The sequence below is a fragment of the Apium graveolens genome, chromosome 2, assembly GCF_009905375.1.
Source record: "Apium graveolens cultivar Ventura chromosome 2, ASM990537v1, whole genome shotgun sequence".
Lineage (NCBI taxonomy): Eukaryota > Viridiplantae > Streptophyta > Magnoliopsida > Apiales > Apiaceae > Apium > Apium graveolens.
In genome coordinates this window covers 26,482,361-26,505,782 of record NC_133648.1, presented here as the reverse complement: position 1 = coordinate 26,505,782, position 23,422 = coordinate 26,482,361, and the positions used below count along the sequence as shown (strand labels likewise).

The 23,422-nt window shown below is 34.6% G+C and overlaps 1 protein-coding gene across 1 annotated transcript; it reads right to left on the bottom strand.

Moving 5' to 3' along the window:
* Window positions 1-11,377: 11,377 nt before the first annotated feature.
* Window positions 11,378-12,718, bottom strand: LOC141687091 (protein FAR1-RELATED SEQUENCE 5-like). Its single transcript, XM_074492250.1, has 2 exons — window positions 11,868-12,718; window positions 11,378-11,714 (listed from the first exon to the last, which is right to left on the bottom strand). Exons 1-2 carry the CDS (start codon window positions 12,716-12,718, stop codon window positions 11,378-11,380), a joined length of 1,188 nt encoding a protein of 395 aa, XP_074348351.1.
* Window positions 12,719-23,422: the final 10,704 nt, after the last annotated feature.

The window sequence follows — 23,422 nt, the reverse complement described above, 5'->3', positions numbered from 1 at the left end:
AAGCTACTTTTTATAAGATTGGTAAATGAACTTGGAATGGTTTCAGGTTCTTTCTCTAAATCTGCTTAGCTTTTGTTCTGCTGTATCAGACTTTATGATCAGTATTTACAGATATTACTATGTTTTTGTATTTTGTGCTTAATTGAAAATTGCTTAAGTACTGATTGTTGTCTGATGTGTATTTCTAAACTCTGATAGTGATATGACTGTTTCTGTGACTATTCAATCCTATGAGGATAACTATGCTAGATGCTGACCTAGTAGTCTTTAATATACTAATGATCCCATGTTGGAAGTAATTATTTATGTGGAAATCTATTGACACAAGCAAATTATGATATTGAGCTTAGTTAAGTTTACTTTGTCTATCTTATTACTAAGTCTAAAACTAGAATCATGCTTCTCATCTGTTAAGTTCTGATGTTAGTAAATCTGGTGAATGTACTAAGTGCTGATAAACCTCACTTATCAAAAGAAAAAGGAAAAGAACAAGGAATAAAAATCAGGTACTCCTTTGAGATCTAAAGTAAAAATGTGGAAGGGACGACCCAAGTGCATTACTGGTATTAAGTAATATGCATCAGAAAAGCAAATAATTATTTTTCTTGGTGACTTTTCACACTCTATGATTACTGGAGAAATACTCTGATAATAGCATAAATTCTGATAAGCAGTCGTGACTCACTTACACTGAGAAGCCACTGTAAAATGGAATTTCACAAGATGCATAAAATAAACACAAAACAGTTGAGGTGGACTCATGCATGAACTCATTCAATAGTAGGCTTCAGAATAATGACAGATTTTAAGTAAAGTTCTTAGTTATACCTTATTTCTAAGATGTACTGAAGTGAATCAGACTTTACTTCTTGTCTGATATTTAGCTTAATGCACACACTTATACTCCATATGAATGATGAAAATTACTGTGGTGATCAATGTTGTTTTAGATGAACAGTTTATGTGTCATATTGTATACATTCTGAGGACAAGTTATGATGGAAGTTCTGATGATTAAGTTCTGAAGAACCGAAATCAGAATTTGTGTGAAGAATTACAGAAATAGGCATTCACTTTTCGTGTTAAGAAATCATGTTCTGATGACTGGTAAGTTCTGATATAAGTCTAAGTCCTGATATTAAATTCTGATTCTTTACTTGACTTATTTATGGTTTAAATCTGAAACAGTCCCATTTTACATCAGAATATGTTCGGGTGAGATATTAACAGTCACTATAATTAGGGTTAGTGGTACACGTCCATACCAAGTAATGTTTACTTGTTTCTTGTGCGCATTAAATCCTGTTTTACACTTCTAATGGCTGTTTTTATTCTCCTCAGTCTAGGGAGATGAGGTAGAATTATTTCTACCTGTCAGCATTAATTTTTCTTTGCGTCTCCTGACATTCCATTGGCTATATAAACCAACACATCCCAGATACCACAACAACCATCAGAACATACCACACATACTCCTCAACCTACTCAACCCTCTATCTGAACACATCTCAAACCTTCACAGATACCTCAACCTTCATTATCAGCACATACTGTGAAGCCTTCATCTTCCAAGCCCAAGAGGACAAAGACTGTACCTCAGACACCACAGAAGAGAAGGAGGATTGTTCTGAGAGATGAGTCAGACGGTGAGGAACAGGTTTCTGTATCAGAACCTGTTGTTAAAGAAGCTGAGAAGGTCCCTTCTCAGAAGGATACTGGAATTGGGGGATCTAAGCTTCTCAAAAGGCTAAGAAGAATGTCTTATGCTGAAACTCCCAAGGAATCTTCTTATTCAAAGAGATACAAGAAACAGAGAGCTCACAGGCCAGTTTCAGATGATGAGGAAGCAGCAGATAAGGAAGGAGATCAGGAATCTCTGATCTCACAAGAGCTAAAATTTGCTGAAGCTACTGCTACAGATAAAACATCTACACCACCTGTGTCTCCTGTACATGAACCATTATCTACTGCAGACCCAGGCACAAGTGCTGAAATTGATATTCACAACCTAGGTGTGCCTGAGGTTCTCTACTCAGAAGCTCCAACAGCTCCAATTAATCCATCAACAATACCAATTACTGATGTTAATGAAACTCCAGAATTGTCTACAACACCTTCTCTGCATCTAGACATTGAAGATCAGACTATAGGTGAGCATCAGAATATGGTTGTTGATCATAACTTGGAAGCAGATCAGCACTTAGAGGATGATGTTGAAGCCTCAATTGCTTCTCATACTGTTCTTTTAACAGAAGATGTTGAATCTGTAAGTTCTGATGCTGCAAATGCTGATACTACTGGTGATGCTGCTATAAATGAAGATGCTACTGTAGCTGGTCCATCAGGACATGCACCTCAACTAACTGTTCACAAAAGTGAGATAGTCAAGAAGTTTATTACAGGGGAAGCACCAGGAGGACAAGAGTGGACTAAGGAGTGGAACACAGTTACCTTTGTTCCATCTGAAAAAAATTCTTGCTGAGCACTTGGCAAAAGCTGATGAGATGTTAATTAATGATGATTTCAAGACACAGCTTCGAGTCACTGCATTGAGTACTAGACATCTTCAAAGTGTACATTCAACAACTCATGCAGAGGTGCATAAAATTCAGGAAGAATTGCTCAAGCAAGAAGTGACTAAGAAAATTGACAAGAAAACTTTCTTCCAACCTACCTTTGACAGAGTTGCTTACATTGAGAAGACCCAAGAGAAGCAACAATCTCAGATTGATGAAATTTTGAAAAATCAAGCTTCTCAGTAATCTCAACTTGATGAAATCCAATCATCAGTGGAATTGCTTGTCTATCTTCTTTTACCTGCCGATGCCAAAAAGCGGGAGAAGGTAATTAAGTCCAAATGCAAAACTGTTAAGACACTGAAGGGGAAGGATGATGAAAAAGATGACCAGGGAAACTCTGGAATGGGTGGAGGTCATAGTCAAGGTAGAGGTCTTTCATCAAGAAGAGCTGAAGCTACAGGTCATAGAACAAGTTCTGATACTGGAAAAAGAATTACTTCTGATACTGGTAAAAGGATAAGTTCTGATGAACTTTTGGATCTTGATGAAGAAATTTCAAGACAGTTATTTCTGAAAGAAAATCCAGGAATGGACTTTGAGAGTCTATTGGAAGAAGAAGCTAGACTTAAGTCGGAAAAAGTTAACTCTAAATCTGAAGCTTCTGTTGGTAAAAAGAAACTTCCAAAGGTCAAAGGCATTGTGATAAAAGAAAGGACAAATATTGAGGCAACCAAGGCCAAATCACAAATACAGATAGATCCAAGGTCAAAGGGAAAAGAAAAAGTTGGTGAACCTATAAAGGTTTATGTGCCTCCTGTGGATGAAGAAATTACTGTTGAAGATGTTGATCTTACTTTGACTTCAAGAAAGATTTCTAAGACAACCTCTGACATAGCTCAAGTTGTTCAGAGTCAAGATATAGTTAGTTCTGATATTACAAAGAAGCGAGTAACCTCTGACATAGCTCAAGTTGACTTGATATCAGAAGATAAATCAAAGGAAACCTCTGACATTGCTCATGTTAAATCCTCAAAGTTACTCCTACCAGGATTCACCAAAGCCAAACAGACTCAACCTTTGAAGACTGCTGCAAGTGATTTTGAAGCGAGAGTGGTTACTAGAAAGGAAGCAAGAGATAAATCTGGATTGGGTAGTGCTGATGAAAGAAGAGTACAGAACACAACTAATGATCCGACTTCCTTAAGTGAACCAGGTATTGGAGCAACTCCTGAAAGATTGAATCAACTAGAATCTGTACAGATGGTTTACCATACCTACTTGAAAGAACACATCTTGTTATACTTTATGACAGATGGTAGGGTTTACCATATAAGGGAAAATGCTATTCCACTGAAGTATTTTGAAGAACTGGAACATGTTTTATTTTTACTTCAAGTGAATGACAGAATAACAGAAAGTGCTGCAAACTATTTGAAGAATCAAATTCAGAGACAGAAAAGGCTTTACTCTGTAAAATCTGATAACACATATCTTCCAAAGTACAGAGATCACAAGGGTGATATTGTTGAGATGAAGCCTAATTCTGCTAAGATTATAACTACCTTTCTGGGTTATAAGGCTGTAGAATTCAATCTTGAGTCTGACAAGGCGTATTTGATCAGACTGGATCAGGACATAAGGAAAGCTAGGATTAATGATCTCAGGGCTGCTATCTTCCAGACTGGTGAAGATTCTGCAGAGCTTAAAGATGCTAAAAGGAGGATGATTGATGAACTCAGATATGCTGAGAGATGTTTGTTAAAGAACTATCTCAGAACAACTCCTGACATCAGAGAGATCAGAAAGTGAAGCCAAGTCAAGATCTACAAGTGCTCAAATTTTGATATGTATACAGACTGAAGTTGTTATCAGAAGTTAAAGTTGGTAAAGCTTTAAGGACTGTAAGTTGTAGTTATCTAGTCAAATTCTCATGCATTTGTACTTAATGTTTTTGATATCATCAAATATTTGTTAAACTTGTATATTATGCTAATTTACAAGTTGGGGAAGATTGTTAGATATATTTGATAATGTCATGACTAATATGATTTATGTTTAGTTTTCAGTTCTTACTTAAATAGGACAAATCAGTACTTAACTGAAATCAGCACTTATACTGAAGTTAGAACTTAAGTCATCAGTACTTAAGGTTCAGGAGATATTTATCAGAAGATAATATCAGGACTTAGAGGAAATGTTCAGATAAGGAAGGCGGCTGATAGATTGAAGAGAAGATCGAGACGAATATAAGAAGAGATATGCATGAAGAAGGAATTCTATGAAGAATAGAATACTTGGAAGAAAAGATATCTGATTGATACATTTTAGGAAGTAGAATTATATTCCATATCAATTAGCGATTATCTTGTAACTATGTAGTATATAAACACAGACATAGGGTTTACACTATAAATGTTATCATTATCGAGAATATTATTCATTGTAACCCTAGCAGCTCTCGTGATATTTGTTCATCACTGAGAGATGACAGTTCCATATTGTAACAGAGTTTATTGCTTTGAATAAAGTCTGTTTTCTATTACTTGTGTTATTAGAATTCGATTTGATTGTGCTATACACTGTATTCAACCCCTGTCTACAGTGTGTATGACCTAACAAGCTTCCAAAAGATTTAGGGGAGAAAATAAACATGGGGAAAATAATAAATCTCTTCTATATATAATAGGAGAACAAGGGAATAATTTCATGAGATTATAAAGTCTCATTGAAAAGACTAAACTACCCTATTTTTAATAGTTATATAAAGGGTCCTGTTCCCTGACAATCATGTGTCAGGGAACCCTTAACCAACACATTATCTCCTGGCCGTTGGATCGTGAATCCAACGGCCAGGATTAAAAAAAAATTGGCCGGTCCGCACTTTTTTTTCGCGGAACATATTTCCCTTCCGCGGATAATATTAGAGGAACGTACAGAAACTTATAACCACCCGACTTTCTACTCCATCAGTTATATACATAAACACAAACACTAAAGGTTCGATTTCCTCCTTCGCTGGCGATTTTCTGGCGATTTCAACCGAAACAACAACCAGCCAACAACCATTTTCTACCCAAAGGTTCGATTCTCTCGATTGTTCTTTTTATTAGTATGTTCTTAGGGTTAGGGTTTTGAAATTGAATTGATTGAATTGATATTTAGTGTAGTATGATTTAGTTGATTCGATTCAGTATACTCGTGATCAAAATCGTAAGTTATTGACTGCACCATGTACGGGAAACTGTAATCGGATTATGGTTCGGTTCATTGGTTGAGATTCAATATTTTATATCTCTAGGTATAGAATTATATGTATAGATGATTGATTGAGAGTGTATTGGTACTTGTATCTGTTTAATTGTCCTCAAGTTTGGAATTGGTAATTTTAGCCAAACCATTTTTTAAGTAGTTGGTTAGTTATGAAATATATGTATTGGGTCCTTTTACATTGTCATAATGTTGCAATCTATCTATGTTTAGCCCAACTCATTAATAAAGACCATATCTTGTTTGCCCTATATTGTGCAAGTCAAGTCTGATGCAAAGTCATGTTTAATCATAGTTCATATCTCCAGCAAGCATTTCATTCATGCTCTAAGATGTGTTTCTGATCATATTGTTGTGGTCATGATATTTTATTGAAGGCCAGTAATCCGCTCACATCCAGACTAGGCTGTGTCTATTACTGGATATGTCTTTCTGATTCGTTTGTACGTATTCTGAGTTGTTTGCGCGTAATCATATAATTAATCCGTTTGTGTGTATTCTGATTCGTTTTGTGCATATTATGAGTTGTGCGATGTAATAGTTGATCGTGATTGGGTTGATCGTGATTTGTTCCAGTTTTTGTGTGTATTCTAATTTGTGCGTATTCTGATTTGTGCGTATTCTGATTTGTGCGTATTCTACGTTAATGGTGATGATTGTTTCTACTTGATCGTGATTAGTTAATCGTAATGGTTGCATTTTGTCGAATGTTGATGGTTGTGGTTGTGTAGGAATATGTAACGTGAGAATATTTTGGTTGCGTTTTGTTCAATGTTGTTGATTGTGGTTGTGTCGTATTTCTGAGAATGTCTTGATTCCGTAATGTTGTTGATTGATTGATATGTGTTGGTTGAGATTTGAATTAATAAGGCCTAAATTTTGTTACATTCTGGTTCTTGTACATTATACGGTCAATTTTAAATGTGGAAGTAACTAACGTTAAATTGTAGGGATGACAATCGGGTCGGATCGGATCGGATATTGCAGAATCCATATCCAAACCCGAAAATTTTATCCATACCCGAACCCGATCCGAACCCGAAAAATACCCGAAAATGAATACCCGAACCCGATCCATCGGATTTCGGATCGGATTCGGGTATACCCGAAACCCGAAATTTTTGAATTGAATATTCATACCCGAACCCGAAACCCGAACCCGAAATCTGAAAATTAGTATAATTATTGATATTGCAAGTGCTTGGGATCGAACACGCGACTTGTAGAGAAAGAGTTTTAACGTGTCATCTCCAACCACTACACTACATCATTAATTGTGTTATTATATGTAAAGCTAATATTTAAAAAATCAACTCAATTGATACCCAGTTTTTTAGATTTATTACTAAAAGATGTTTTGTTAACCTTATAAACCTTATCACCCGTTTAAATGATTGAATAATTATATATAATTAAACTTTATAATTAGTTAATTTTTAACATAAATATAAAAATATATGTTCTAAAAATTATATAATAATATATATGTATATTATTAATATATATATATATTATAATATTATAATATTATAACGTATAACATATAAATTTCTAATATTATATATATAATTAATATATATATAATAATAATTTGGGGTTTTTTCGGATTTCGGGTTCGGATCGGGTTCGGATAGAGTTTCGAATTTCGGATCGGGTTTCGGATCGGTATACCTAATATCCAAATCCAAATTCAAAAAATTTCGGGTTTAAAAATTAAATCCATATCCAAATCCAAATCCAAAAAATCGGGTTCGGTAAATCCAAAATTTCGGGTTTCGGATCGGGTATCCGTCGGATCGGATTATTTTGCCATCCCTATTAAATTGTGTGTTTATTGTTTTAGGATGGATAACATATTTCCAGGTCCAGTTAGTCATGACATTATCTTTGATAACTCCTATCATGTGAGTTCGGATGTTTGGGAGGGACATGAGCGGGGTTCTTTGGGGTGTTATTGTGGGAACAGGAACATGCGTAGGTGGGTTTTATCTGATGCACAGACGGACTTGTTGCATAGCATTGGTTTTGGTGTATTTGCAAATCCGGGTGTAGTTTTGTAGAATGATGCAAGGCTTGTCACGACACTTGTGGAGAGGTGGCGTCCCGAGACCAACACCTTCTTCATGAGACAGGGGGAAATGACTTTGGAGGATGTTGGCTATATTTTGGGTTTACCGGTTGCTGGTCATGCGTTAGTTGGAGACGGTCTAGACAGTGGTTTGGCATATTTTTCGAGACAGTGGTTTGAGCCGTTGGATGAGGAGGAGGTGAATGCGGGATGGGCCAGAGCCGGCATAAAGTACACTTGGTTGTATCAGAGATATGGGAGGGCTGATCCGGGTCCTGATCCGAGGAGGATTGCTATCCACACACAGGCATACCTGCTCATGGTCGTTGGTTCTATTCTATTTCCTACCAATAGTAGGAATGTGGTGCACCCGAAGTACATTGGACACCTCCGCTATCTTACGGGTGTGCAGAGTTGGTCTTGGGGTTCTGCGGTTCTTTCATATCTATATAGGGGGCTCGAGCATGCAGCACAGAAAGGGGCCAAGAGGATTGCCTGTTGTACGTGGTTGTTATAGTTGTGGGCATATGAACGGTTCTTGATTGGGAGACCTCCTCCTGATCCTATCAGGGATTCATATCCAGTAGCTGAGTTTTGGGCTAGGCTGGTAGATGAGGTGGTAGCTGAGGAGGAGGCGGAGGAGGAGCCTAAGGGGAAGAAGGGGAAGGAGGTGAAGGGGAAGGAGGTGAAAGGGAAATAGGGGAAGGAGGTTAGGGGGAAGACGGTGACGGAAGGAGGTTAGGGGTAAGGGTAGGGGAAGGGGAAGGAAGGGTAAGGTGCAGGCTGATGTTGTTCCTGATGATCCTATGGATGAGGATGTTCCTGGGACGGGCTATAGGTAGGCGTGATAGTAGATTGGCGCCTCATCATAGTTTGCCACATTATAGAGGCGAGTTTGATGGAGTAGCAGCTGATATTGTGTCTTGGACGCCATATGCCCACTTTCACGAGGTGGAGGAGGATTCAGATGGGGATCATGACATATCGGCTGAGGATTGGGAGGCTCATTACTTTGGTCTTGCCAGGATTTCAGTGCTATGCTATGATGTTATAGAGTATCAGCATTCAAACAGGGTGATGAGACAGTTCGAGTTCAGACATGTATCCCACGGTCACCTGTTAACATGACAGAGTATATGAAGCCTATGATTTCGTTTAATCCCTATGAATGTCGAGGTATATGGTTTGCTGAGATTGGTGAGTGGACCTATTTTACTCAGCACCCCGAGGTTGTAGTTGCTCATCAGCCAGACGCAGTGGATGACACAGGCTACATGCAGTGGTACTCGGGCATTGCACGGATGCATGTTGGGAAGCCACATCCATTGCCAGAGCCACAGTACAGCACCCGGGAGTTGTTTAACAACTCGCAGGCATTTGACCTTGTAAGTTTGTTAATAATTGTTTCCACGATATTTTGTAGAATTGTTTCCTCCTTTGCATTATAGTAACATCTGATTATATGCCACAAATGTATTTTGCAGATACAGAATGGGTTGGCATGTCTGCAAGCTATGGATAGTAGCATTCCCCCTGAGTATGAGCAGGAGTTTGAGAGGATTGCCCCTATGTTTCTTGAGCCGTACTGTCGATTCATGTAGGATGTTAGAGGTCTGGCATATATGGCTCCAGTGTTCCAGCATGTTTATCTTTCTCCCGAGGCGTTGAGGCCTAAAGTTGGAGAGACTCGAGAGGCCAATGTAATTGACATGACACAGCCGTCTTAGCAGGTGTCACAGGTCCCGACACAGGCATCTGTATTTGCAGTAGGCTCGTCTTCCAGGGCTGAGAAGATGGATATTCACCGCCCTGTGGAAGAGAAATGGGATATAAATAAGAGACTAAAGTGGGAGAGGATGGACGCTATTAGGAGGGATTGGGGATGGGGTGGTTTTCCCGGGAGTGGTCAAACACGATCTTAAGTGGACCTTGGACACAAGTGTTATGCAGAGTTTGGAACCCAAAGGATGGCTAGATGATGGGATCATATATGCATACATGGTATAATCTTTGACCTTCTTTCATTTATGTTTTCTTTTTGTTTCATTTATCATATAACATGTTTCTTGCAGTGGTTGTTGCGTGATCGTGAGGAGGCCATAGCTGCCGGGGGGGTGTATCTGAGGATGCCTTCATACTACTTTATGGATCCACTTTTTATGGAGTTGGCGAAAAAAGTGGACTACACACGTCCCTATTCTGCGAGGACCATGCATTTCTTTGTTAATTGGGCAAGTTGTGGGGTAGGTCAACCAATTAACCAGGTGGGCTACATATTTCTTCCTACGAACGTGAACCAGAACCATTGGATTCTCATGGTATTTATGTGAAGGAATGGGGCGTGATGGTACTTGATCCTATGCACTTCAACACTCAATATCCCGAAGAGGAACAGATTGTTATATAAAATTTGAATTACAATTGGCCACTTTGACTTTTTCTCAATTCTTCCAATTTTACTAAACATTTTCTAGCATCATGTCCCTCAATGTTGCAAAGTCCGCATTTCCTTTTTTTATTTGCAAGTTCCTCAATGGGACTTTTAATTCAGTGCTCTTTTTTGCGTCCTTTGGTTTTTGAAACAACGGGTTCAAGAATAGTTTCATGCAACTTCTCTCCACTTTCTTGAGATATTTTGGTATCAAATTCACTTCCAACACCTTCCACCCCATGAACGGACATTTTCTCAATAATTTCGGTCTCTCGATTAATAACTCTCATGGCATACTCATAACGTTCCTTCGACGCCATGCAACTATAACTAAACCCCATAGTAAGTAAAGTCATGTGATTAAATCTTTCCATTGGAGTCAAATCATGGGATGATGCATCATCTCCGGGCATGTGATATGGCAACACACCATCAACTCTATTGGCATCCCTAGTCCACCTCCGTTTCACAAAATGTTCGGGTAATTCGGCAACACACCTCTTTGTCAACACGACAATAATATGACGACACGGCATGCCCGAATGCTCAAACATTCTACATATGCAAGAACCCTGAAATGACAACTTGTTGAAGGTAACGAGATAAGTGGTTCTCTTATACTCAACCATTAATGGTCGATAACATTTGTAGTACGTATCCTCCACATCTTCTAAGGAACGGTCTCTATCCTTCTCCACAAAGTACTTTGTGGACTCAACCAATTGCTCTTGAAATTTTTTGAACATCTCTTTCGTATAAATGGAAGCGACATGTTGCTTCAAGGCGGTGTTCAGTCGCATGCAACGAATTTTATGATGTGTATTATAATCCTCTTCTTTCTCACGCATAAATTTTCTTTCTAATATTTTTGTGCACCCTCGACAAATTCTTTCAACCCCATGCAAGACCCTACATAAGCATAAAAAAGGCATTCATTCCTTCGCTTCTTGAAGTTGTTTTTTGACCCGCGGAAAAAATGTTACGTGTATAAGCATCAATCCACTTATGCTTTAATTTATACAAGTCTTGCAACCATGTATTATCCTCCAACTTGTACTTCAAGATCAATGCTTTCCACCTATCCATAAAAATTTATTCGGTCAACGAGTGATATATGCAATTTTTGAAGTCACCTTTAAATTCCTCCTTTGCATAGTAGGTTGAGAGCTTCTCCGAAAATTTGTTACTAATGTGCCACGAACACAACAAATGTGTCGTGTTCGGTAGTTGAGATTGAATTGCCCCCGCCATCGCTTGATCTTGATCAGTGATAATAGCCAAAGGTGCTTTTCCTTCAACGGCCTCTAACCAAGTACCCAAAACCCACTTAAATGTAGTCTTCAATTCATCACGCATTAGTGCAAAACCAAAGAGAACCGATTGATAGTGATGATTCACCCCGGTGAACGGCACAAACGGCATAGCATACCTATTGTTCGATATGTTGTATCAAATGCAACCACATCAACAAAATTTTTGTAGGCCAACAACGAACGGGGTCAACCCATAAAGGCACTTCAATCTTCCTTCTTCATCAATTAGAGTCCGAATAAAAAAAATTCTTCCACTTTCCTTTTCTAACCTATGTAACAAATCCAATCCCGCTTGCACATCATTCACACCCAAATTACCTTTTCTAAAATCTCGCACGACATTTCTCAAGTGTTGGGCATGAAACCCTACTTGCTCCTCTCCTCCATGCATTTTTCCAAATATATTCATTTGTTGTCTAGGCGCAATACCCGAAACATGTAAACTCTTAATTAAATTCTTTTGGGAGGCGGTTACATGTCGCTCCCTTTTAATCAAATTCATCTTAGAAGGCGACACGACATCGAGATTGTGATTTAACTCCAATGATGTTATCTCCCAATGCCTTGTATTTTGCCTATTAATCACATAGATCCTAAACTTACATCCACTTCTAGGAAGTTTATCTCTACGCCTTTTCTTCTTCTCACTACCGACACTTCCTATCAAAACTTCTCCATCCTCTACGGGTTCTTTATCACAGTTTTCTCCCGCTAAATTACAAACATAAGTACGGGCATATATTGTTTTGTCCACACGCCTTTGTGTATTTTGGATTTTAATTGCAAACCCATTTTTCAAAGCATAGGCCCCAATTATATTTTCGGCGGCTACCAAATTAGGGAAATTTTGACTCAAGAAAGGGATTATAATATCTTCTTCCCCAAAAACACTCTTATCCCTACCCTCATGCACAAACTCACTATTTTCATGCAAATCTTCATTTTCAAATCTATGTTCACTAACATAAACATTTTCATCACAATCATCAATAAGGTTAACATAATTTACATTATCATTACGTAAGCAACTACCACTAATATCAACAACCTCACTATTTACAACATTAACATTTTTTCTCAAAGCTTTTCTACCTTCAAACCGAGCAAACATCTTATCCATAACTACAACAAGAAAAAAGCAAGAAATTGAGCTTACCAAATGTAATTAGTGAATAAGGATGAACAAAATCAAGAATTCCCCCAAATTTGCTCTCCAAATTGAAAAATGCTGCACAAAAAGGAAAGTGTGATCGTTTTTAGGGTTATAAACTGCAAGTACAGACGTTCCGCTAATATTATCCGCGGAAGGGAAATATGTTCCGCGAAAAAAAAGGGCGGAAAGCGTAGCATTCCGCGGAAAAAAGCGCGGACCGGCCATTTTTTTTTAATCCTGGCCGTTGGATTCACGATCCAACGGCCAGGACATAATGTGTTGGTTAAGGGTTCCCTGACACATGATTGTCAAGGAACAGGACCCTTATATAAAAATGTGATTTGTGGGAATTGAACTCAAGTTATTTCATTCAACTATACAACCTCTTACCACTACACCATATTGTCACATGTGCTTTTTATCATACACATAATATGTAAGTGTGCTAAATGAATATTTTATTTAACTTTAAAGATACTTGAATTCCACAAAAAAAAAGATAGTTGGTTGAAAATTTGTACAGTTAATTTTAAAGAACTGAATTTGAGATATAAAATTAGGCATAGTACATAAATTGATTATTATCTTATTTATTAATCATTTTTTAGTTTGAAAATATGTCTCATATACTTTTAACATATTTTTTATTATAAAAAGTAATTAAAATGTACATATATAATATATTTTTAAAAAAATATTGAAAATAGAATTGCTTATATATAAATAATCTATAATGGTATTACATATTTAGATAAGTTCGAATTATAATGAGTCAATGCATTTTAGAACTTTGCCCATTATTCAAAAAATACTTGAAATTTGACTACATTACCTGGCCGAAAAACATCGTCACATTATGCGTTTAGTAAATTTAAATTACAAGCTTGGCGAGAATATCTTACCAATAATGTGAAATTTTTGAATAGCTTATGTTAATATAAATTAATGTGTTTGAGGTTTTTATAGGATCAAGTCAATTGATTATTTATATTAAAATTACCAACTTCACCGGTAGCGCATTATTATTTTGGGATTTGTCCCGATTTTAAGAATATTCGAAATTTGATATGAGATCTCACGAGATTTATTAAAACTACGATGATATATTAAATCGATTATTTTTCATTTTTCACTTTAAAAAAACTAGATTTTTAAAAAGAATTCTTTTATAGCAATATTCATTGATCAAGATAATATTGTACACATATTTTGAATTATTTTAATATTTTGATTTATTCAAATAAAAGTTATATATGTACTATATTGTACCATTTGATTCAATATATTTTATATTAGTTAAAGAAAAAATATATATTGTTCAATAATTTGAAGTAATTAACCAGTTCAACTGATATTTATAAAACTTTATTGAATTGAAAAATATTTAATTTCAGGAGAATAGTATACAATGTTATCAAATTATTATATGAAGAAATATTAGAGTCGTAATGAAAGAAACTTAAAAACGGTTTAAATAACGATATAATTACAATTTTTCCTTCCAATTCTTGAAAAAATCATGAATATTAATAATAAGTCTTAAAAATATATAATTTACTTTTATGTTACAACCATGATTGATACTCGGTTGCGTAAAAAATATATATGAATTATTTGTCACTAATAATGTGAATGCCATATATAAATTATATGCAATTTATTTATTACATAATTTTAATTTTTGAATAATTATAAATGCATGTTATTTAAGTAATCAATTGTCTCACTAGATGTTAATAATGATTATACATGTACATAAATAAGATATTTAGCATATAAATAACTGAAGCCGTCATAATTTACTAAGAAATTTACATACAATAATTTACATGTAAACACACACACAACCTAATCTTACTTTGTTAACAGTAGTGTAAATAAAAACATTAACATTTTCCCATACATACATTCGTTGAATTTCAATAACTAATATTTTTCTTTAAATCAACTTTTATATTAATAGTAATGTAAGTTTTACATTATTGTATATTATGATTGCAAGTCATTCTCACATCAGTTATGCATTTATTATCTTTTTAAATTGAGTAAATTAATTTTAAGTTAGTAGTGAATTCAGTAATAATATAGATCAGAACATATAGTTCATTTACATAAAATTCAAAATTTTTGGTCAACTCTGTATTCAACATATATGTTAATTTTTACTTTTTTCTTTGTAAACATACTAACGGCATTCTACAGATTAAGTTTAATCGTTTCGTTATAAACGTACACTGACTACCATGTTTATATTCATTCATTAAATACAAATTATATAACACAGACAAGAATATATATATTTTTTTAATGAGTTATATTAGAAACGTTATGTAATTTGGTAATGGCTTGTATGAAAATAATACACATTGATAAACAATTTGTATTTGATATACATTAGACATTGTATAACATTTACAAATAAGAAAACAACTAAGAGTTCTCCAATAACCACCTTGCATGTTCATTATAATGATATAAACAAATGAGCTTCTAATTATTTAGAAACCAAAATCAAACAATTTCTCCAACAATTCTCCGTAAACTCACTCTCTATCTATCTATTTTACTCATTAAAGTCATTTATGTTAAATAGACGGGTAAGAAAAATATAATATAATAATAGTTGAGGAGGGGGTATTCACTCCTAAAGTGAGGAAGCATTTGAACCTCCTAATGTTATAGAGAGGGACAATGAGCTTGTTGGAGAGAAATTTTATCTTCATTTCTTCAAAATTTGACTTAAAGCTTATATAAGGATAGTGTTGGAGTTGCTCTAAGAACATTATAATTGGATTATTGCATAAAAAAATTTAGAAAATTGACCCGTGCCTCGCACGGGTTATTATGCTAGTTACTGTATATGTTTGATAGTACGATTTAGAATACTCCGGTTATAATTTCTTTCTGAGGAGCTTCACAGGAACCCCCTAGTAGAGGTGTTTCAAATTGTTTACCTAGGTGATGATGTAATAAAGCCCGGGGATCAGGTAGGAACTATCAAATTGATTTCTCTGGACTTTTTTTAGTACTTGTACATTGCAGAGCTGTCTCACCATTCTTTATAACCATCTATTAATTGCGGTGATCCAATTGTTGTCCCTGTCGATTCACCATCCATTCTCTTTGACCGACATTCTACTAAGTTTGATCTATGATGAAGGGCATCCCTATAAGCCTACTTGGAGGAAGAGAACATTCTACCCACACACTGCCAACAGAACTCTTGATGTTTATTTCAGGATTTCCCTTATGTCAGGGTAGCCCATATCGAAATCAATATCTTAGATGAATCTATTGAAGATGCTGAAATTCAAAGGCCCAAACGATAATTTATATTATATTCTAACTGTCAAAGCAAATGGGACATTCTTTTATGTAAATGGGACAGTCCCTTTACAAATGAGACAGGGTATGGGACAGTCTCTTTTAACCGCATAATGAAAATAACAGTAATGTAAATGCAGTATGCTGAAAACTTAATAAAGTAAAAATACAAGAAGTTTTCACTTGGTTCGCCCCTTAATCCTAGTCTATGGCCTACATCCAAGTCCCTATGCCAACTAGCATAGAGAATATATTATATCAACTTTAATAAAGAACTTACAGTCTTTCCTTGATTATAAATATAGCACTTGAAAGAAACCATTTCCCAAGCTACCTTGCTATCTAGCCCCCTGCTATTCCTTAGCCTTCTAGCTACCTTGCTATACTTTGAAATCAAGCCTTGCCACAACCCGGTACAAAGTTGATATGAATACACAAGTACAAGAATAAACAAATTGATTACAACTCAAACTATATCTTATTCGACTGGATTTGTATCTCGAGAATAATGAACAAGAAAGTGCTTTAGCTGAAGAGAGATTGACGCGAAAGCATTAACCGCAAATCTGAAAATATGATTTGTATTTATAAGCAAGTTCTAACAGATTTTATTTTCAAACAAAGAGATAAGATAGATATGATTTAAAACAAGTTTGTTTGAAAATATTTGAATGAATCTTGAAAACTAATCTATTAGTTTATTTGAAATAGATAAACCAATCTGTTAGTTTGTTTGAAATAGACAGGGTATGGGACAGTCTCTTTTAACCGCAGAATGAAAATAACAGTAATGTAAATGCAATATGCTGAAAACTTAATAAAGTAAAAACACCAGAAGTTTTCACTTGGTTCGGCCCTTAATCCTAGTCTATGGTCTACATCCAAGTCCCTATGCCAACTAGCATAGAGAATGTATTATATCAACTTTAATAAAGAACTTAAAGTCTTTCCTTGATTACAAATATAGCACTTGAAAGAAACCCTTTCCCAAGCTACCTTGCGACCTAGCCCCCTTTTATTCCTTAGCCTTCTAGCTACCTTGCTATACTTTGAAATCAAGTTTTGCCACAACCCGGTACAAAGTTTATATGAATACACAAGTACAAGAATAAAAAAATTAATTACAACTCAAACTATATCTTGTTCGATTGGATTTGTATCTCGAGAATAATGAACAAGAAAGTGTTTCGAATGAAGAGAGATTTACGTGAAAGCATTAACCGCAAATCTGAAAATATGAGTTGTATTTATAAGCAAGTTCTAACAAATTTTATCTTCAAACAAAGAGATAAGATAGATATGATTTAAAACAAGTTTGTTTGAAAATATTTGAATGAATCTTGAAAGCTAATCAGTTAGTTTGTTTGAAATAGATAAACCAAGTAAAAGATAAGTCTTGAATGATTCAAACTTGGTTTATAAGATAGGGTTTATTTGAGATAAGATGAAAATATATTTATCCAGTCAAAACATGATTTACATAAACCCTAACAAACCTAAACTGCATTTCAGGAAAGTCTGATAGCAATGCTATGATCTCGGATGCTTCCATTCTGTTTTCTTCATTTTGTTGCTGGAAAACTTATCATCATAAACACTGTAGTTAACATTCTCCCCCTTTTTATGATGATGACAAAAAGAACATAAATGCTCCCCCTATCAAAAACACTTAAGTCCTGTAAAAAAGAGTTAGAGATAACAGAATATATTACAGTTTATAATCAATGAGCACCAGATATCTGAATGAGACAATAAAGTATGAATGAGACAGTAATCAGAATGAGACACTAGATAAATATGCATGAATGAAACAGTCTCAAACACTTAATCAATTAACATATAAATTATAATCATCTAGCATAACAACTCATCCATAAATCACAATCACTTAGCATAACAACCCATCCATAAACCAGGATGTCCAGTTGTTATCTAAACACACCACATAATCAAGAATATATCAGTTAAACACACAAAACCATCAAAACGAAGTTTAGACACCAACATCATAAACATAGTCTTAAAACCAAATGAAACAACGTCTTAAAAATATAATTTCTCCCCCTTCATCATAAAAGGGGCCTTCAATCATAATCATCAGAAGACGAAAGATCCACTTGAGTCTTGCCTTTGCCTTTGCCTGAACCAGAGGGCTTGTCCTTGTCCTTCGAGCACAGGAGCTTTCCCATATTCAGTAAACAGTTTTCAAAGTCATCATGATCAGGGGCTTTGACATCTCTCTCTCTCATCCATTCAAATATCTTCAACTTATATTCCTCCCTTGTCATGCCAAAAACGGATGGAGGGGGAACTGCTGGATGTGGGAGAGGCGCTGTAATCTCTTCAAGTGTGCAATCACCGATCCAATCTTTCTTCTTATGCCAATACATCTTGGCTCTATACTGCATAGTTGATAAATGTTGTGACAAAAACTTTGTTTCTGAACTAAGCTGGAAAATTAGTTTCACAAACTCCTTCTCCTAGGCTTTTGCCGTTGACACCATACCTTCTTGTAGCGAACCGAACTCAAGGTCAATAGTCTTAGCAACTCTCTTGTCATGAGCATATAGAACAGACAGTTTGGCATTAATACCATCAAGAGACTGACACACATGATTGTTAAAAAGTTTGTATGATGATTGTTAAAAAGTTTGTATGATGTTCGCATCATACTCACCTGACTAGTCAAGGAAGCTAGAGACTCTATGGACGCGAAATTCAAAGGCCCAAACGATATAAATAATTATATTATATTGTAACTGTCAAAGCAAATGGGACAGTCTCTTATGCAAATGGGACAGTCCCTTTACAAATGAGACAGGGTATGGGACAGTATCTTTTAACCGCAGAATGAAAATAACAGTAATGTAAATGCAGTATGCTGAAAACTTAATAAAGTAAAAATACCATAAGTTTTCACTTAGTTCGGCCCTTAATCCTAGTCTATGGCCTACATTCAAGTCCCTATGCCAACTAGCATAAAGAATGTATTATATCAACTTTAATGAAGAACTTACAGTCTTTCCTTGATTACAAATATAGCACTTGAAAGAAACCCTTTCCCACGCTACCTTGCTACCTAGCCCACTGCTATTTCTTAACCTTCTAGCTACCTTGCTATACTTTGAAATCAAGTCTTGCCACAACCCGACACAAAGTTGATATGAATACACAAGTACAAGAATAAACAAATTGATTACAACTCAAACTATATCTTGTTCGACTGGATTTGTATCTCGAGAATAATGAACAAGAAAGTGTTTCGGATGAAGAGAGATTGACGTGAAAGCATTAACCGCAAATCTGAAAATATGAGTTGTATTTATAAGCAAGTTCTAACAGATTTTATTTTCAAACAAAGAGATAGGATATATATGATTTAAAACAAGTTTGTTTGAAAATATTTGAATGAATCTTGAAAACTAATATGTTAGTTTGTTTGAAATAGATAAATCAAGTAAAAAATAAGTCTTAAATGATTCAAACTTAGTTTATAAGATAGGGTTTATTTGAGATAAGATGAAAAAATATTTATCCAGTCAAAACATGATTTACATAAACTCTAACAAACCTAAAGTGCATTTCAGGAAAGTCTGATAGCAATGCTATGATTTCGGATGCTTCCATTCTGTTTTCTTCATTCTGTTGCTGGAAAACTTATCATCATAAACAAACTTATGGAATTGTCACTGCTACCAACAACAGAATACCGGAGGACCTACCCCATAGTGCAAGTATACTCTTTGTGAGGGATGCTGATCACCCTATGTCTCCGGATGTTGATACACAGCTTCTACTGTCCAGATCCCGCGTTGCTGTGCCGTTGGATGCTACTCTCTATGTGGACTTTTTACTGAATTGTGATGGCAAGGATTACAAGGATAGATTGTGCTTTGAGTGTCAAAATGCTGGTGATGTTGCTATGGTTGATTGCTCAAAAATGGTCCATGTAAAAGTTACGTGGGGTGGACTGGGACTCGATAATATCGACTTATAATAATCACGGAGAAGGGCTGAGATTGTGATTAATAATCATGGAGAAGGGCTGAGATTGTGATTTGCTTGTGTTGAGCATCATGTGGTTTTATCTTGGAAATGTGAACTGCTTCTAGCGTTTTATTTGTATTTGAACTTTTTAATGGATTATTACCGTACCTGTGGTTTAAGGAAACTACTTTGGATCAGGTTCTTCCCAATTAGTCTATGTTTTTCATTATATATATATACCTTTGTTCAGAATTTGAATGATTTTAATTCTTGAAAACTGGTTCTTCTATTTTATATTTAAAAGGTAAATATTCAATTGAATGCATGAGCCAGTGCACTTGTAATTTTCTCGGTGATGCTTCTTTGAGATTTTCCTAGAAAGTGATTGAGCTTGAGGCAAAGTTTGGTGTTTCACATCTGACGAGTTTGAATGCAAACAAGCTTCATTTGTTTACAGCTTTGTGCAATTTAGTTGTTAATCATCAAATTTGTTGAGCAGCTTAGGTGGGGGAGCTTGGCCGGACCATGCATTGTCTGTTCTCGAAAGTTTTAGAATCTGATCATAAGAGGTTGTTGATGAGGCTTAAAAAGATGAAACCTATACAAACTCAGACAGAAGCTTAATAATTGTTCATGTGCTTAGGTTTGCTACTTGTGAGTTGTGTAGTAAGTTAGGACTATTGCAGGTGTCTGTTGTACTCTGATCCCGAATCATGTCTTATGTTGCAAGTGCTAATTTTACTATTTCTCCTGATCATGTTGTACTAGCTTATTCATATTTGAGAATATATATCTGCGTTGCTTTTTCTATAAATTTGTTTGTTTATTTCTTTGTCAAGGGTAATTAAGGACTACTTGCAACACTAAATTGTTGCTTGACCCTAGTTAAAAACTTCACATCTGTGGTAGATTTTCCAGGACTGATTTGCTGAATACTTCTATGATGAATTATGCAACCGTATGAACACTTGTATGATGAACAATGCAACCACTTGAATACTTGCTATGATCAAATAATGCAACTTATGCAACCGCATATATACTGTAATTGCCTTGATCTAATGATTTTATTTGAAATCTTATGCCCAAGCTTTATGTACTAAAAGTTGTGTCCCTTATGAAATCTAAAATTACTATTGTGATAACTATAGTTTTTTTCTGCAGAAATTAAATAAAATCGGAAATTCTGCATGGAAGTAATTATTCAAGTCTATTTTCGCATTCACCTTGTAATTTTTATTGTTTTACAGATATATCTGTTAGTGATAAGCGTTTATATATGTTTATTGCACATCTTTCTCCACGTCTGAAAATTATTTATCTATTTTTTTAGAACTCCTCTATTTTAATTCAATAAATTAAAATTTTCATATATAATTTCGAATTAATAGGGAATGTAATAAATATTTAGAAGTCAATCATATTTAGAATTTGTTTATTCGAATTAATAGAAAACATAATAAATATTTAAAAAATCAATCCTATTTAGAATTTGTTTATTCAAATTAATATGGAAGATAATAAATATTTAGAAGTCAATCGTGTTTAGAATTTATTTAAACAAACTTTAACTTTTTCTAAACTAACTTAAATAAATCTTTATATATAAAAAGGAAAACCCCAGTCCTCTATTTTAATTCAATAAAATTAAATTTTCTTATATACTTTCGAATTAATAGAGAATGTAATAAATATTTAGAAGTCAATCTTATTTACAATTTATTTATTCGAATTGATAGGAAAGATACGAAATATTTATAAGTCAATCTTATTTAAAATATATCATATCCGAAGTTTGTATAAAGTCCGAAGTTACATATCATATCTGAAGTTTGAAATTATTGAAAATTATTAGGATTGGAATTTTCCACGGGAGTCTGCCCAAGAAAATATGATATAAATTGTAGTAATTTAATCATATTTTTCTTGTCTAATATGTATAAAGTTATCTTTTTTTCTAAGTTTCTTATTATTTAATCTATATTATATTTTTTAAAAAGATAAATTAGGCCGTTGTGAAGCGCGGCTTAGTTTACTATAAGTTAAGTTACAAAATTGATCAGTTAGTTGATCTCAGATACTACTATTTAAGATTCTCAAGCCCAAAGTGTCCTAAATCTCAAGCTCATTAAATTTGAACGGGTCATGATGAGTCTAGAAGTTATGTTAATAATTTTTTGATAATAATGTTTGATATACAATATGTTCTGATTCTAGCTGTTTTTTCTATTTTTCCGACCCATTCAAAGTGGGAGGTTACATGGTATTAAGAGCATCTCCAACAGAGTAACAAAGTTGTCAAATCATGACAAATCATTAAATATATTATCTTTTAATTATATCTTACATCCATGTCACTTTTGACAACATTTATTAAAATTTTGCTTCAATAGTTAAGTAACTTTAAATATTGTCCATGTGATCCTCTATATTAATTTTATATTTAGTTCAATATAAAAGTGGGTTGAGTAATATACACTTTAGATATTTTTTATAACTTTTTGCTAATTTAAGAAATTATCAAGGGGTTATCAAATTTTGGTAATCTTGCAACTTTTTCATAACCTCTCAATATAAATAGGTAGGTAGCTTGGCAACGTTCTTGGCAACCCTTTGGATGGAGATGCTCTAATAGACCTTCCTTGATGGGCTATTGCTGGGTGTCTTTGAAAGGTAGAAATAGGATATTGGAGGGGTAGCAATTGTGATGAGAGGTGGAAATTTGGGGAAGATTTGGCAAGTGCATCTTTGTCCTAGGTCTCCACTATGTTAAGATAGATAAGCTTATCCAATGGCCATCGCCACAATCAACAACACATATTGTAATGAAAATTGGAAAGAAAATATATAAAAGGTTGACCATGACATCGTTTCATATATTTGGTAAACAAAAAGATGTTTATAATTACTTGCATGCTTTTTCCGTTTCGAATAACCAACCCTCGATTTATATTACAAAGTGGGTTTCTAGGCCTAATAAGTATCTGACATTTAAATGGTCTTAATTACATTCTAATAATTCGATTCTAAGTGGGTTGATGGCCCAAAATAATAATTCGAATATGAATCTTGCATATACTCGTGTGGAAATTGGTAGAGTCAGGTATAGATAATATTTTTTTTATTTTGAAAATAGATAATATTTGTTTTTTCTTGAATATTAATGCTGAATTATCAGAGGGATATACGAATTTTTGGTTTTTTTATACCCTACCGTATTGATGATAATTTCAGAACAAATTTATGATTAAACTCAAATGATATTTTATAAATATATAAAGTATTTTTATAATTTTATAAAATTTGTATATAATTATACAAAAACACGTTCAAAATTGCATTTATTTGCATCGAGTTTTC